This window comes from Nicotiana tabacum, chromosome 22 (genome assembly GCF_000715075.1).
Source record: "Nicotiana tabacum cultivar K326 chromosome 22, ASM71507v2, whole genome shotgun sequence".
Taxonomy (NCBI): Eukaryota; Viridiplantae; Streptophyta; class Magnoliopsida; order Solanales; family Solanaceae; genus Nicotiana; species Nicotiana tabacum.
The window spans coordinates 152,104,174-152,122,360 of NC_134101.1; the positions used below are offsets into that span (position 1 = coordinate 152,104,174).

Consider the following 18,187-nt stretch of genomic DNA (forward strand, 5'->3'; position numbering starts at 1 on the left):
AATACCCACGATAATTTCAAGGGCAATGAACTTTCATTTCATAATATCAGACAATAGTAAAAGAGCAGAAAAACTATACTTTAGTCTTCTCAAAGAGCTTCTCGAGACGGTAGAGTATCGTGCCGATAACATAATAAAACAATAAGGAAAAAATAATATTGCAAGGAAAAGAAAGAGGTAATTCTTATTAAATTTTAGATGATTTACAATGGGTAAAGCCTCTTTATTTATAAGGGAAAAAATGACATAGCCATAAAGTAACAAACTCTCTAAAAGATAGACATTCATTTTAAGTATAATTCTATTCATAACAAAGAGATTTTTTTTACATTTAGAAAAAGAGGTCCAAAGAAAAAGGAGGTTATTGCTTATTGGATTGACCCAGGCTTCATCATGCAAGTGAAGGTTCAATTCAATTTCCCGTCTCATGATCTACTTTCTCATTTCCTCTCCCTTTCCTATTATTTAGGATATTTTTGGTACGAAGGAAAATGTTTTCCATGGAAAATATTTTCATAGAAAATGAGTGGTTTTATTATTTATTTTTCCTTGCTTGGTCGGTAAATAAAAAACTTTTTTCGGAAAATATTTTCTAGTATTTGGTTAGATAAAAGAAAATATTTTTTTATGGTACTCTCCTCACCCCATTTCCCTAAGTCCGCATGTTTCCTTGCTCCTCCCTCCCTCCCTCACCCGCGCCCCTTCCCGGCCCCCCAAATGAAAAGAAAATACTCATTTGTTGAAATGAAAAAAAACTATCTATAACATAAAAAAGAAAGTACTAATAATAATATTTTTATTTAGGATGAGGGTTGGGGGTGGGGTTGTGTGTGTGTAGGTGGGGTGTGGGTTTGTGGGGGTGGTAGGGATGATCATATGGTAGGGAAGGTTGAAAAAGAGTTTTGAAAAATATTTTTCCTTCTCTTGATAGGGAAAATATTTTCCTCTAATTAGAGGAAAATGAGTTCATGAGGAAAATATTTTTCAAAACATTTAAGCCAACCAAACATGAGAAAATTGAAAAATATTTTCCGAAAAATATGTTCCTTCATACCAAACACCCCTCAATGCGAAGGAAAAAAAAAGATGTCGGAGAACCAAATCAACCAATCGAAAAGAAAGAATGTCAAGCTTATAGGATTGGAAATTGACTAAGGGAGAAAATGTGATAGGCGTAACTCAACTTGTGAAACTCGACACACTTTTAGGGTGTGTTTGGTACGAAGGAAAATGTCTTTCATGAAAAGTATTTTTCTAGAAAATATTTTCATGAAAAATGAGTAGTTTTATCACTTATTTTCCCTTGTTTAGTTGGTGAGTGAAAATCTTTTCCGAAAAATATTTTCTAGTATTTAGTTAGAGAGTGGAAAATATTTTTTCAGGAAAATCTATGCTACTCTCCTCACTCCCCCTAAATCCCCATGTTTTCTTGCCCCTCCCCCACCACTCCCCCCCCCCCAAAATATCCAACGTTTTTAGGAGTTTATTTTCTTTAAAAATTTAATTATACTTCTAAAAATTCATACAAATCGTAAGGAACTAATGTGTTGCTTTATTTTTTTATGCAAAAATAACATTGAAATTCGTGTTCCATAACTAAAAAGAAAATACTCTTTTTTTTATTGAACAAAAAAAGTATAAGGTATTACAGTAATAAATTTTACAAAAGAAAAATAAGAGTTACACAAACTAGAAAGTTAACCAAGAAAGGCTACATACAACTTTATAAAATGGACGCAGAAAGTTTATGACATTCTACAAAGAGTTGTAGAAAGAGAACAAAAATTTACATAGAATCTGTAAAAATGTGAAATAATCATAGCTTGTATAATTTGAAAATAGGCACCATATCCAGTGTTGAAATGAGGTAATTTTTTATATATTTATTTGAACTATTAGTCGTAGACATGTCATTATATTTAAAACATTGTCAGTAATGATAAAATATAAAATTTATGTTTAATAAATTTCAAATTTAGAAAGGTAAAATTTGTTAATGGAACCAATTAGTAAAAAAATCATGCCATCTAAAATAAATGGGCGATTACTAAATGCCCTTTTTCTAAAAATAAATATTTAAGTACATTCCTTTTACATATTTACATCATCACCGAATAATAATAACAAAGTCCTTAGAATTCGAATTTATAACTTCTCATTTTAAATGAAAAATTGTACAAAAATTACATAATCGAACTCGATGTATGTATCAAAGCAGCAGATAAATTAACGTGCTCTTTAAATAATATGTGTCAGTCAATTAAATTAATCAATGAAAATCTTTCTAAAATTTTAAGTACTTAACCATAAAAAAAGTTAGTAATACTTTTCAATACAATTGCTGTGGATATCCTATTATATGAGCTGTTGTTCCCCATACTCTTTCCATTTTTAGGTCGGTAGGGTGGGGGCGAGGGTGGGGGTTGGGGTAGTGTAGGGTGGGGTAGGTAGGTGGGTGTGTGGGGGTGGGTTGGCGGGGGTTTGAGGGATGGGGAATAGGGTGGGAAGGTTAAAAAAGAATTTTGAAAAATATTTTCCCTTCTCTTGATATGAAAAGTATTTTATATTTTTCATCGAAAATGAGTTCACGAGAAAAATATTTTTCAAAACATTTAAGCGAACCAATCATGAAAAAATTGAAAAATATTTTCCTTCTTGCCAAACACACCCTTAGTCATAACATACCACTCTAACAAGGTAAAGAGAAGAAAAAAAAAATCACTCTGTTCCTCTTCAATCAACTCTCCACTTTCCGTATCCTTTTTCTCTTTTTTAACTTCTAGTACTTAATTACTCGCTAGCTTTCACACTTACGATTAGTGAAAGCTTCTCATGCATTGGCCTAATTATCTATTGTAGTAAAAAGAATTATATGTATCTTAACTCGTAAGCATACAATTTGAAGAAGATTTATGGAACTGAAAAGTAGTTTTTTCTCTTGGGAAGAAGGAAGATGAGACATATTGTACTCACATAAATTCTTAAATGCAAAAAAGGGTCAAATTGTACCTCCAAAAGAAACTTAAAAAGGAGATTCCTAATCAAGATGATATTAGGAAAAACTGAAGTGTATTTAGCTGGAAATTCATTGACACTGAATAAAAAACATTGAACAACAAAGTGATATGTGAAAACAAAAGAAATAAATTAAAAGCCAAAAGAAATGAAGGAAAAACTCTTTTAGATGTCAACCTAAAGAAAAGAAATGTTACGGATGTTGGAAATGAAATCGACTTTGATAAACACGTTTATCTTCAAAGTATTTTTTTTTTTTTGTCAAAGTTCCAAAACTAGTACTACCAATATTATGGAATAAAAAAAGAAAAAAAATGTTGAGGGGGGAGCTATATTTAGTTTGTTTAAATAAACAGAAAACCAAAACCAAACGACAGAGTAATGGAATGGGAATATCCTTTCGTGCCTAATTCTATTCTTTTTTTAATTTCTTAGGGTAAACGCATCTACTTTCCAAAAACACTCTTGTGTAATTGTCCTTAAACACTCTCTGCCTGACGTACAAAGACTGCAAAAAACGTACCCATCCAATTCTCTCCCCAAAAGAATAATCAAAATTGTTTCTGTTACAAAACCAAAGCTAATCTATAACACCCAGTAATTGATTTTTTTTTCCTTCATTTGTAACACAACAAATATTTTTTTCAAGAAAAGGCATCGGTCTTGTTTCAGCTGTAGTTGTTGAAAGGGTGCAGGGTTTTCGGGTTCAGGTACATCATTTTCTTTTTTCAATTTCGTCTTAATCAGCTGGGAATCGGGATTGATGTGCACTTAATTTTGGAATTTGCATAACCATTTTGTTTGCTTTTCAAGATTGGCCATTTCCCCAATTGTTGAAACACCCAAAGTTGTTGTTGTTTTATAATTCTTTATTTATGTTAGGGATTTGGGTTTAATTTTAGGAATGATTTTATGTACTTTTTCAGCTGCCCATCATTTGATTCGTCATGTTAAGATTTAGGTGTTTTTGTTTGCTCAGAGTCTTTAATTACCTAGCTTTAGACATCCATTTGATCTTAACTTCTTTGTTGGTAACAACCATATATGAGCTCTTCTGTATCATATTGCCTTTTGGTAATATTTTCCTAAAATCACTCCGTTGGGGAAAAAAGAAAAAGAAACCTTCTAGTTTATGTAGATAGAGTATATTTAACGGGATTGGTGAAAAAATTGGTTGATTTCCTTTTCCAAATAAATAAACACATTTATCATCAAGATATGGGATTTTGTCCAATTACTATTTGGCAGAATAGGTATATGATCGTCGTTGTTGCTTATAGTACTACCCTAATATTGCTGCTAAAGAACTTAGCTGCTGGCTCTGAATACAACAGCAACTGTGCGTCAAACTCCAAAGTAGCTAGGATCGGCAGTATGTTCCATGCCATTCAGTTTGGGACTATTTTTATTTAATATTCAAAAGTTTCTGTCGAGACAAATCAAGAGTTTCACAACTATAGGCAATATCACATTTATCTCTAATCGAACATATGATACTGTAACCAAAGTACAAAGATTCTTGAAAAATGTCGAACATAATGTAAGTTGTACACAATGATAAAGCCTAATCTAAACTAGTGGGTATTGCCTATATAGATCATTTGTTCTTATCATGTTTTCTTCTTATCTAAGACTAAGACTGCATGATTTTAGATGTACCTTGTCCCCGTTTTGACACATTCAATCATAATAGTGGCACTTACAAACCGGTGCATTTGGAAGTCTATATCGAACATGCCCAAATCATTTTCAGCATCCTCCTCTCAATTTATCCTTTTATGTATTCTACTTGAAGCCTTGAACATTCTATCGGATCTAATCGTTTATATTTGTATAATACCTCCAGATTACCGCATTTGATTATGATAATTGCTTCCTTTTATGCTTATTCCTCAAGATCACCGTCGCCTATCATTTCTTACTTTGCTTTATTTGTGGATCTAAAATGACCTCTTAACATTTTTTTTTTGGCTGTTTCATTTATTTGGCCTTCCACTTCTCCTGTGTTCGATTTGCTTTATCTATAACTACCCTTTTTCTTCTTCCAATTAAAACAAACAGTAAGTCCCAAATGGAAATGGTTTATCATGAGGACTTTTGTATAGGCATAGGTTGAAATTTGAACTATCTGATACTACTTTTTGTATTGTATATAACATGGCTTTTGACCTAAATCTCTCACAATCAATTTTTTTGGAACTATTTGACCCTACTTCTACGATTCTATACAATGTAACTTGTGTCCTAAGTCTCCCTCATTTAAATTCTCCATGGTTTAGGGGGGTAAAGGTCCATTGTAATACATTTTAGCTGCTGATAATGCTCTTTTAAGCTATGTTGCTCGGACTCTCCGAAAATGTGGCCGGATACGTGTCGGATCCTCCAAAAGTAGTGCATTTTTGACGGATCCGACACGGGTGCAGTTACATTTTGGAGAGTCCGCGCAACATAGCTTTTAAGTACAAATAAATAAGTTCCTCCCAATGCTTCCTTGTCCTCTTTTATTTTTGAGTGGGGGCAGATGCTGCTTTTGATAAATTATCCTTTTTGTTTAATTACTATAGTGTTTAGGCCAGCTTGAGAACACCTTGACTAGTTCCCAGGTTTCGTGCTACCTCCCACCAATTTAAGTATCAGATAACTCTGACCACCTAGGGTTAAACTGATAGGAAGAATCACCTAGTGTCGCATCTGGATTCAAACTTTTTTTCCAGAGGTTATTACACCAACTCCTCTGCTTTTAGGCCACACTTTGGGGGCTGTAGTGTAGGGAGAAACTTGATTCACCATTACAATAACCAAGTCAATTGATGGCATTCTATCCATCCTTGGTTAACCTTATTCTCCATGTCTTAATGTTCTCTTTCCTTCTTGCTGGCAGTTTCTCTGTCTAATAGGTCTCCACTAGCAAGGGAATCTCTAAATAGATACATACTATTTCAAATTAATCCGTTTGCTATTCGATTGTTTTTTTTGAAGTGAGGAAAAGCGAATTATTTCCTTGAAGGGAAGGTGTTTCAATCAAGTGAAAGTACAACTTTAATTTGGTGTCTTTTCAGCTTTAATAGGAAATCTTTTGCTTCTTACACATCCTCCAACACTTAATCTTATCTTTATGTACCTTAACTTTATTGTAAGTTTATTTTCTAAATCTCCCCAAATGTCGATCCAGGTTGCTGAATTTTGGTGGAGCAATTCCTGTTTACTCTACCCTGTGCAAAGAAGGAAGAGGGATCGTGGTCGCATCTGTAGGTGATGTCGCGACCAGAGTTTATTGCTGAATTGTCTTTTTAGTTTCTGTTTAACATTTTTATTTTGGTTATTCAGAAAGTAGCTGGGGAGATATCACACAGGGAACAGTTTTGCCCAGGTATTTAACTACAGTAATTGGTAACATTTTAGCTGCCTTCAGACTTTAACGTACTGACAAGGAAGATAATGCAAATTGAATAAATTATTACTTTAGGAGGATTTGTGGTAGCCATATTGTTCTGTACTTTAATTGTCTTTTCTCCTTTTATCTTTGGTTGTTCCCCTAGATTTGCTTGAAATTTCCTTCCCTTTTCAGCCTTTTCTAGGAAACTACGAGTGCTATATCCGCTCTGGGATGAGATACAACCAGAGTCTGTAGATGTACATGATACTATTATTATTTATTTATTTATTAATAAATTGTCGATGCAGTACAAGGATAGGAAGAAGGATCTGCACATGGTGTTTATTGACTTGGAGAAAGCGTATGACAAGGTCCCAAGGAGGTGCTCTGGAGATGTCTTGAGGCAAAGGGCGTGCCGGTAGCCTACATAGGAGTAATCAAGGACATGTATGATGGAGCTAAGACTAAGGTTAGGACTGTGGGAGACGACTCGGAGCATTTCTCGGTTGTCATGGGATTACACCAAGGCTCTGCGCTTAGCCCGTTCTTATTTGCCTTGGTGATGGATGCATTGACACACCATATTCAAGGGGGTGTGCCATGGTGTATGTTATTTGCTGATGACATAGTTCTAATTGATGAGACGAGGGTCGGTGTTGACGAGAGATTGGAGGTTTGGAGACAGACCCTCGAGTCTAAGGGTTTCAAATTGAGCAGGTCTAAGACAGAGTACCTAGACTGCAAGTTTAGCGCTGAGTCGAGGGAAGTAGGCAAGGACGTGAGGCTTGGATCACAGGTCATCCCCAAGAGAGATAGCTTCAAGTATCTTGGGTCGATGATCCAGGGGGACGGAGAGATCGACGAGGATGTCACTCACCATATAGGGGCGGGCCGGATGAAATGGAGGCTTGCATCGGGAGTCTTGTGTGACAAGAAAGTACCACCGTTACTCAAAGGTAAGTTTTATAGAGCTGTGGTTAGACCGGCCATGTTGTATGGGGCAGAGTGTTGGCCGGTTAAGAACTCCCATATCCAGTGGATAAAGGTAGCAGAAATGAGGATGTTAGAGGTGGATGTGCGGGCACACTAGGATAGACAAGATTAGGAATAAGGATATTCGGAAGAAGGTGGGCGTGGCACCTGTGGATGACAAGATGCGGGAAGCGAGGCTCAGATGGTTTGGGCATGTGCGGAGGAGAAGCCTTAATGCTCCGGTGAGGAGGTGTGAGCGGTTGGCCGTGGTGGGTACGAGAAGAGGTAGAGGGAGGCCTAAGAAGTATTGGGGAGAGGTGATCAGGCAGGACATGGTACGACTGCAGATTTTTGAGGACATGGCCCTTGATAGGAAGGTTTGGAGGTCAAGCATTAGGGTTGTAGGTTAGGGGGTAGTAAAGCTTTGCGTACTTCATTCCGGGGGTGAGGCGGGGTTGGATTAGGGTTGATCTTAGATAGCTTGCAGTTTATGTTGAATCCACACTATCCTTGCTGTTTATCTTAGCCCCGGGCCTTAGTTACTGATTACTGTTATTGCATGTCATTTATCTTTTGGTTGTTATGCTTCTGTTACTATTATGGTTTCTACTGGAGTTACTAATGAATTGTCTCCTCTTTTTCTTTTTTCTGAGCCGAGGGTCTATCGGAAACAGCCTCTCTGCCCTATCAGGGTAGGGGTAAGGTTTGCGTACACATTACCCTCCCCAGACTCCACTTTGTGGGATTTTATTGGGTAGTAGTTGTTGTTGTTGTTGTAGTAAATTGTCAATGCACTGAGAAATCAGGTCCGCCGGAAGTTTCATTGGTCAGTTTATGCAAGCTGAGTTTTTGGGATTTTCTTTTAGCAAATTTAATGTGAATCCATCAACTGTGATACATTTCTAAGAGATATTGTTAATATTCATTTACTCCAATTGCTTCTCTACAAATAGAAAATGATACATTTTCTCCTGCCATAAGATCTGCTTAATTTTAAAGCACTCGGTACTTATTGAGGTGTCAACCATCAACTCTTGCCAAAAGTTAAATGACACTCTAAAGAATTTCTGGGTTGGAAGTAGGAAAATATATCAACTTTTTAAATAATGGAGTATTTAAGTAGGCTATTTTCGATGAAAAGAAATGCTACCGATCATTGCTAGTCACGTTGGGACTGTTGAAGAGGTGATTAATTGTGGAACAAGTTTACAGCAGGCCTCTCTCCTATAAGACCTTAGTCACAATTAAAACTTGGCTTAGTTTTGGACTTTGTAGCTACTTCATGTAGGGCCATATTGTTTTGCCAAAATCAGGAAAATTAGTTGACAAGCCAAGTATTTGATACAGTACCTTCTTATAGCCCGTTTGGCCAAGTTTCTAAAATCAGCTTATTTTGAGAAGTGTTTTTCTCAAAAGTACTTGTGAGTAGTAGTTTGTGTTTGGCTAATTAATTAAAAAAGCACTTTTGAGCAGTAATTAGTGTTTGACCAAGCTTTTGAAAACTGCTTCTAAGTGTATTTTTCTCAAAAGTGCTTCTCAGAAAAGTGCTTTTGGAGAGAAGCTACTTTTTTCTGCTTCTCCAAAATTGCTTCTGCTTCTCCTCAAAAACACTTTTTTTCCTTCAAACCCTTGGCCAAACACCTCAATTTTTTGCCAAAAGTGCTTTTGGCAAAAAAAAAGCACTTTTGGCCCAAAAAAAAGCTTTGTCAAACGGGCTATTAGTCTTTGTTAAAAAAAAACTTTCTTCTCTTTGAAATGCTTTGGAGGTTCATAGATGTAGAACATATAATATTTGCCTTCTCGGGAAAAAATAAAAAGAACAGATGATATTTAACTAATATGGCTCTGCAATGAAAGTGCTTTCCAGGTCTTTGATTTGTCATTGCCTATGCTAATGTGACTCACAATTCTCTGGTGCTTTGGATCTTATGAGGAATATTGAAATTATAAAGGGGAATCTTTCATTTCTCCTATTGGGTGGTCTTTAAATCTAACTTTTCGAAATGAAAGTTTGTGCTCTAGAAGATTGTTGTGACTTATCCATGTAGTAGCACTTCAAGTAAGCTGTTAGTGCTTGATGAGGATATCAAATAGTCAAATCTCTAATAGAGGGGGATGTGAGTGCAGTTGATAAACCAAATTCTTTGTTGTCTCCCTCTTCAACCCTGCAGGTTTGTTGTTCGTGCTACTAAAGGTTCTTTTTTTCCCACTCCTTTCTTGTGTCTGGAGAGAGGTGGCCTTTTGTCTTCTTTTTACATGTCCAAATGAGCATAAAGATTGGGGAGGGAAAGGGCATTTAGAAAGCACATGGAGCTTTGGTCATGCGATAGATGGATAAAGATAATTGACATTTTGCATTTTCAGTACAGCTGTATGGTTTATAGTGTGTGTTCTTTATCTTTACATTAATTTGTTTTTTTAATGTTTCAGGTTGACTTTCAAAAAATAACAGTTACCACCATCACTTCAGTATTTCCTGATTGAGGTAGATGCGAGCTTGGCCATAATGTCTGTACTCATCGAAGGGCTCCCTGATGCTGTTGCACTCAGGTGTCTTGCGCGGGTTCCGTTATATCTTCATCCAAAATTAGAACTTGTTTCCCGTTCCTGGCAAGCTGCTATTCGAAGTCGCGAACTATTTAAGGCAAGAAAGGAGGTCAATTCATCTGAAGAATTTTTGTGTGTCTGTGCCTTTGACCCTGATAATTTGTGGCAGCTTTACGATCCTATGCGTGATCTTTGGATTACCCTTCCTGTTCTTCCCTCGAATATCAGACATCTTGCTCACTTTGGTGTGGTCTCTACTGCTGGAAAACTCTTTGTTCTAGGTGGTGGCAGTGATGCTGTGGATCCATTAACTGGTGACCAAGACGGAAGTTTTGCCACTGATGAGGTATGGTCGTATGACCCGGTAACCAGAGAATGGAGTCTGTGCGCATCTATGATTGTGCCTCGTGCCATGTTCGCTTGTTGTGTGTTTGATGGGAAGATAGTTGTTGCAGGGGGTTTTACTAACTGCAGAAAATCAATATCAAGAGCGGAAATCTATGATCCCGAGAAGAATGTTTGGGATCCGATCCCTGACCTCCATCGCACACACAACTCTGCTTGCTCGGGAGTGGTTATTGCCGGTAAAGTTCACGTATTGCACAAAGGTTTGTCAACTGTTCAGGTTCTGGAAAATGTGAAGCAGGGTTGGACAGTCCATGAGTATGGTTGGCTCCAAGGCCCCATGGCTGTCGTTAGGGATGAGCTTTATGTACTGAGTCATTGGCTCATTTACAAGCAGGAAAGAGAGACACGGAAGATGGTAGTTTCGGCATCTGAATTTCGTAGAAGAATTGGTTTTGCAATGATAGGTCTGGGAGATGATATCTATATTGTTGGAGGGGTTATTGGCCCGGAGCGCTGGAATTGGGACATTAAATTGATTTCTGATGTTGATGTTCTGACGCTCGGAAGTGAGAGGTCAGTGTGGCGTCAAGTTACTCCAATGACAAGGTGTAGAGGAACGATCCTTGGCTGCACGCAGATGAGAATATAGGTCATGCATAATGGATTCAATTTCGTTGCAGTTTTCTTTGGATAAATTGCTTCAAAGAGGGTTTTGAGTTGTGCTGGCAAGGTGCTAGGGGTATGAGATGTTCAGCTTTCTGGCCGCTTCCTTACCTAGCATGTAGAATCCTCTTTGCTCATAGCTGCTGGTCTTTGAAGTGAAGTTCTGTTCATACCTTGAATGCTGGCGATTTTAACATGAAAAATACATGTATTTGCATCAAGGTTTCTCTAAATTTATTGGTTTCTTGTGTCTGTATGGAGATAAACTAGCTCGTTGCCCTACTTGATTCTTTTTTTTTAGGGGGCATGTTTTGTCTATTTTCAATTAAGTGTACCTTAATCTTTCTTTTTGGTGATTTCCTGTTAGTCAAATGAACAAAAAAGTCCATGTATTAGAACCAAATCATAGTTCAGCCACAGGATGGGTAACTGAGATTCTGAAGAGATGTCATTAGTGGTGCAAGTTGTGAGCCTCGAGTAAAGCTGGAGCATTATTGCATTCTCGTTACAGGAATGAGTGCACTCCAGGAGATTAGAGGAATAGCTTACAGTAGGAGGATAATAGTAGAACTACCTCTATAATTAGTTATCGTTGAAATTGAGTTTGGATGCATATCATCAATCTTGGCAATCTGTTGGCCACAACGATTGATTTTAACATTACTTGGATTATTACTCTTATTGCTCAATTCATAAGAAAATAGAAACATGACATGATTGAGCTGAATCTTTTTTTCCCTGTTTAACTAGCAAAACTTAGTGCCATAATGTCGGTTTTGCACTTAATAATTCACATATAGGTAAACACAATAATTGTCTTGTTTAGTCTAGTGATGTGCACTATTATCCGGTGATGATGATATCTTCAACAAACTAACCAGTTTCTGTACTTGAGTTTTCTAGGAGAACTTGGGAGACTGATTCTTTTTTTTTTTTTTTTGGGGTGGGGTAGTTAATCAATTAAATAATGCAGAGTCATATATGAGCTATCCCTTTCTCCCTTCTAAGAAGACAAGACAGAAACAAGGCATCATAATTACCAATAAAAGAAATTAATGCTTGGATAATGATGTGAACCCCCCTTATTGATTAGCAAGTAATTAATGCTTGAATAGTGATGTGACATGAACAATGTGGAACCTTTCTTTCTTTTCTTGAAAGAGACTGCTGCATAATTGATTGCTTCCCTCCCTTGGATAATTGATTGCTTCCCTCCCTTGTAGTATAAAATCTAAAGTACTGATAATGCCCTATCCTTTATTCATTTTCTATATATAAATATCATAATTAGATCAGAAATAAAGATAGGAAGAAAAAAAAGTTTATGATGGAAGAAGTTCATGTTGATGGCAACTTGAAAGCTAAAGATTTCCATGTGAATACTACAATCTCTTGTTTAATTGGTGTACAGAAAAAATTAGCAATGGATTTACTTTGTATTATTTTTACTCTCCCTAAAATGATGTTACTATGTAATTTTACTCCTTAGCATTCTTTTAAAGTTTAAACACGGAGGGGGAGGGGGGAAGGGGGGGGGGGGGGTTAAGTGACCCCTATCCAAAACTGTGTATCGCTTTAGATTTGTTATTGACATTTAAAAAGGCTTAAAATTTTATTACACTTGAAATTTAAAAAGTTTAGATGCAAAATGCAACACCTCGTTCCGTTCTAAAAGAATGATGATGTTTGGACTTTGAAGTATGAGGGTCAATAAATTATTTAGTTTTCAGTTTAATTTGAAGATTCTTTCACTTTCATTTTAAATGTGATTTTTTTTTTAAAAATTACATAAAAGAATACTATAAGTCATAATTTTCTTTTATAACTTAAGAGTATGTAATAGTAAAAGAAAATTTGTTTGATCCTTCAGGTGATTAGGTGACATAGAGTAAACTTTATCTCAATGTTTGCTTACACTTATAGCCTGATTGGCCAAGTTTTTAAAATCAGTTTATTTTGGAAAAATATTTTTTTCAAAAGTGCATTTTAAAAAAAGTACTTTTGGTGAGAAACAGTTTGTGTTTGGCAATTTAGTTTAAAAAGTATTTTTGAGTAGCAATTAGTGTTGGCCAAAATTTTAAAAATTACTTCTAAGTATATTTTTCTCAAATGTGCTTTTAGAGAAAATCTTCTTTTTTTTGCTTTTCAAGAACTGCTTCTACTTCTCAAAAACTGTTTTTGCTTCTCTTCGAAGACATTTTTTTTTTGTTATGTGACATGAAAACAGTGTGTAAGTGTGTTTTTCTCCTCTCTCTCTCTCTCCAATCAAACCAGTGTTTCTTACGAGAATATGCCTATACATAAAATGGCCATAAGTGGGGCAATGACCCAAGTGGATCAAAGACCAAAATCCCCAAGCGAAGATATTATTGATATATTGATAACGTCATGTCCAATTATCAATGCTTTAATGAGATTTTCAGTTTTGTAATATCGAAGTGATTTTATTTTTGTACAAATTGAAAAAAAAAATCAATACCTTTTTCTTCCTGAAAAATGCCTATATCAATCCAAGATTTGATCTATAAAGCATAGGGATAGGCGGTTATCTTTGGTAGTTCAAACTTATCTTGCTACAAGGTAAAATCTCATTTACTGTAATTATAGGTTTTCTATGGCAATCTTAATTGAACGTGTAAGATATGTGGATTGAGGGATAGAATGACACAAAGACCAATCTTGAAAGACCTCACTTTCCCTTAAGGTTAAGAAGGTAGAAAATTTCATAACGGTCAAAAGAAGAAAGGACCACTTGTAAACAAAAATCATGTCTAGTAGGGCACCACCATCACTGTCTAGTTATTGTTCATCATCCATAATGATCAATTCAAGTAATTGCATTATTACCATAACATAAAAAGTCTCAAGACAATTAGAGCTACGGAAAAAAGGGAAAAGGAGGAAATAAGTCAGAGACACAGAGAAACATAGTAATGATAATAATACACTATTACATTATTGGTTAGACGATTACATTTAAAATATTGCTAATATGGTTAGCAAAATTAATTGTCAGTCCAAATAACCGGCGTATTCTTCATAGATATTCACCTCCAAGTGCGTGCAATCAAGAGATGCAGGAAGCGTGAGAGAAGTGCAGTTCAGTTGTGGGGTCTTGGGAAGAGAAAGAGTTGTACGTGTTTCCTTTACATTATTATTATCACTTTTATTTATTATAGGCCCCACCCGTCCTTTCAATCAAAAGGACAAAACTTATACTCACCCGGTACGGAATTTAAGAAAAGACGAAGATTTTTGATATTTGTGATCCTAAACAAGTTAAAAAAGGGCCCAGAGTATTTGTGTGGTTATAAAAGCTTTTCATTAAGGGTTGTGAGTTCGAGTCTCCCCAAGAGCAAGGTGGGAAGTTCTTGGAGGGAAGGATGCCGGGGGTCTATTTGGAAACAGTCTCTCTACCCTAGGGTAGGGGTAAGGTCTGCGTACACACTACCCTCCCCAGACCCCACCAAGTGGGATTATACTGGATTGTTGTTGTTGTATTAAGGGTAAAATTATAAGTTTAAGCTAAAGTGCTTTCAAATTTAAAAAGAAATTACTTTTTTAGAGCGAATAAAAAAAATCATATAAATTGAAAAAGAGAGGATCACCCTAAATTAGCTGAGACTCACTTTAAAGTATAAAGTGGGCAAAAGAACTTATTGACTTAAAAGTACACTACACAATTCACCCTTAAAAGGGCAAATAGAAGAACTAGTGCCAAAGTACCTTTAGCTTATCCATCTTCTTTTAAACTTTTTATTTTCCTGAGAAAGAGTTGTTAAATGTTAATGGCGATGCCGAGGAACAATTCAAAACCAACAGTGAGCAGCAAACAGCAAGGTCTTATGGCTATGGCTGACAATACTATTTCATTTCCAATATCTCCCACCAAAAATCATACAAACCAACCCATTTCTCGGAGAATTTTCAATGAATTTCTCACCAGAAGCTTATCTGATGTAAGTGAAGCTGGAATTAATAGCCCAAAATTCATTCTTGACGGCAAACAAATGTTCACTTTTGGCAACCCTTTTGGCTATGATAGAAACTGCGGAAATCCAATCACCTATATGGACAGAAAGCAGTCAACTTTATTAATAGATGATAAGTTGGAATCAGAAGGTATTAAACTTGCTCTTCTTATTGAGAATGAGGAAATGATTCTGTTTGGAACAGAGCTTAAAGTTCAAAGTCCTGCTTCCCCTACTGATTTTGGCATTAAGACTCGGGATTCTCAGCTCTTAGCTTCTTCATTAAAAGAATTAGAAAAAGATTCTTGTTGTATTGCACATGGCTTAAGTTTGAGGGAGATGGAGAGTTCTGAGGACTACACTTGTGTAATCACTCACGGTCCTAATCCCAAAACCACCCATATATTTGATAATTGTGTTGTTGGAACTTGTCTGACTTGAAATGGGAGAATCAGTCTTCAACTCACGGCCGGAACTAGCTAGGGGTAAACGAACCCTTTTGCCAAAGATTAGCTGTGTATAAAAGGTCAATTTTTTTTAAGTCCCTTTACTTTTTTATTTATTTTTCTTTTTATTTTATTGGTGAAAATTCTATTTACGTCGGCCACGCCACTATTAATTGCCACTATTGCAGAGTTGATCCGAGGAAAAACATTGTACAAATATTTAAGGTTTTTAGGGTCGTTTGGTACGCGGACTAAATTATTTTGCGACTATAATCCCTAGATTAATTTATTCCACTTTGGAGGTGGGATAAAATAATACCAAGTCTGATGGAATAAGATGGGATAAGATGAGCAGAGGCGGATCCAGAATTTTTACGCGACGGGGGCACATTATTCCACTCAACTAGTGCCCCTAAAGGTTTTTAGTATTCAGGGTGCCAATTGCTTTAAATTAACTATTTTCAAGGTATACACGTATATATATACAGGATTTCGGCCGAATTTTACGGGGTTCGAGGACCCCCACCCATATACATGGGTCCGCCTCTGAAGATAGGATATTCAGGATTAAATTTGGGAGAAAGCTTATACTATGTTTGGCTGACGGTATAAATTTATTACGGGATAAATTTGTACCGTCAGCCAAATATAATATAAATTTAGTACCACACTTTATCCCAGCATATCCCGCGTACCAAACCATCCCTTAAAAGTTGAATATTCAATGATTATCTCTGAGGTGTTTTACATTTTAGCACTCCAAATGAATAAAGATGCAATGATCCTGGATGCCGCTGCAAAGAAATAGTTTTGTGAAGGCCAGGAATTAAAGGTAGTGTAGAACCAGCAATCGGATGATGATTTTTGGATTAGCGAGATTTTTTCATGTTTTTGTCTTTAGTTTCTCCAAGAAAGAAGTTTGGCAACTCTAAAAGGGATATGATTTTCTAACTTTGATTGTAATCATGATCAATCAACTTTGGTTGTATGGGACCGAGTGTTGGCCGGTGAATATCTCACACATCCAGAGGATGAAAGTTGCAGAGATGAGGATGTTGAGATGGATGTGCGGGCATACAAGGAAGGATAAGATTAGAAATGAAGATATTCGAGAGAAGGTGGGTGTGGCCCCCATGGAGGACAAGATGCGGGAAGCAAGACTCAGATGGTTCGGGCACATTCAGAGGAGGAACACTGATGCATCGGTAAGAAGGTGTGAACGACTGGCGGTGGTGGGTTCGAAGAGAGGTAAAGGGAGACCTAAGAAGTATTGGGGAGAGGTGATCAGGCAGGATATGACGCGACTTAGGGTTACTGAGGACATGGCCCTAAATAGGGAATTGTGGAGATCGAGCATTAAGGTTGTAGGTTAGGGGAAATTGTGATGTCTTTTTTACAGCGCACTAGAGTGAGACTAGCCAGTTAGGAGTTAGTCTTAGGATGCTATTGATCAACTACTGATGATGGGCTTTATCTGCTGTGTATTAATACCTTACATCTTTCTCGTATTTCCTATATCTCTTATATTGTTGTTACTTTGTTTGTATGGTATTTATGTTATGTTATGGATTTTATGGTATTTTATATTGTTTTATTATGAGTCTATTGATAGTACTAATATAGTGTCTCTTGTTGCCTCTTTGAGCCGAGGGTCTCCTGAAAACAGCCTCTCTGCCCCTCGGGTAGAGGTAAGGTCTGCGTACATATTACCCTCCCCAGACCCCACTTGTGGGATTACACTGGGTTGTTGTTGTTGTTGTTGTTGTTGTTGATTGTAATCATGATCAATTAATGAAGATGTCGATGAACTCATTTTGATTTCAGCCTTGGTATTACTATTATTATTATTGATCATGTTTATTTTCTCCGCTCTTGATCAGGTTTTTCTATTATTAGTAGTAGTATTATTGAAAGACTCAGTCAGTCGTATTATTATGATTTTTATAATTAATTGTACTAGAATATAGTCTTTTAATATGTAAAATAAATTTTAAAAAATAAATTAACTTCCGAATTTACACAAAGAAGTAAGTGTGATGATATGGTATGCTGAACCTGTCATATATTAGTTTGCAACAAAAGGTGCAATATAATATTGTTGATCAAGTTTATATTCTCCGCTGTCACATCTGTGTTTGTTCTCTATTATTGAAGATTTTAGATAAGGAAAACTTACGTGAGTTATGCTCTTGACTATGACAGAAATGGTAGGAAATTAATGAGGTATGCCAAATCATTTTGGATCATTAACCAATCTTCCATTTTCTTTCTCTCATATCATCCATCAAGTTAACCAATGTCGTATCAGGCTTCATTTATGCAAAAACAATTCCGAGCAAGTTCTAATATGAAGTCTTAATCAGCTGTAAGATAAATGTGTACCAAGTCACACATGATTAATACTACCTAAAAACTAATTGATCATCAAGTGATTATTAACCCACTGCATCATTGTAGTGCGACTTGCTTGTACAAATGGACATTACAATCTAGCTATTCTCTTAGTTTCAACTTATATAAATATGTATAATATTTGTGTCAACATAAGACTTTTAAAATTTATGACTTTAAATTAGACATGTCATAATATTTGTGTAAATATATAGAAGCTTTTCTTTAAGAGAAAAATAAAAAAATTAAGTTAAATTGTTTCAAGATTGTGAAAGATATTATTCTTTTCGAAATTGAGTAAAAAAGAACTGTTACCACTTAAACAGGAATGAAGAGAGTATCACTTATAATTTGTAGATATGGAAAAGTGCTATATTTGTCCATCTACTTTAAAAAATAAGCTATATTTACTCTTCGTTTCAGTTTCTTAGTATAATTATTCCTACCGTCATACTTTT

At 35.9% G+C, this 18,187-nt stretch overlaps 2 protein-coding genes across 3 annotated transcripts; both read left to right on the forward strand.

The window, feature by feature from the left end:
* Nucleotides 1-3,495: 3,495 nt before the first annotated feature.
* Nucleotides 3,496-11,276, forward strand: LOC107826178 (F-box/kelch-repeat protein SKIP30-like). Of its 2 annotated transcripts, none has more exons than XM_075244175.1 (4): nucleotides 3,496-3,725; nucleotides 6,188-6,267; nucleotides 6,343-6,385; nucleotides 9,794-11,276. In XM_075244175.1, exon 4 carries the CDS (start codon nucleotides 9,870-9,872, stop codon nucleotides 10,905-10,907), a length of 1,038 nt encoding a protein of 345 aa, XP_075100276.1. In that variant the 5' UTR covers nucleotides 3,496-3,725; nucleotides 6,188-6,267; nucleotides 6,343-6,385; nucleotides 9,794-9,869; the 3' UTR covers nucleotides 10,908-11,276. The 2 variants fall into 2 exon arrangements, with proteins under 2 accessions (XP_075100276.1, XP_075100277.1); XM_075244176.1 differs by having other exon boundaries at nucleotides 3,501-3,725; nucleotides 6,188-6,263.
* A 3,285-nt stretch (nucleotides 11,277-14,561) lies between these two features.
* On the forward strand, nucleotides 14,562-17,161 carry LOC107812589 (FCS-Like Zinc finger 8). The gene has a single exon (XM_075244872.1). The coding sequence runs from the start codon at nucleotides 14,704-14,706 to the stop codon at nucleotides 15,331-15,333; it is 630 nt and encodes a 209-aa protein (XP_075100973.1). The 5' UTR covers nucleotides 14,562-14,703; the 3' UTR covers nucleotides 15,334-17,161.
* Nucleotides 17,162-18,187: the final 1,026 nt, after the last annotated feature.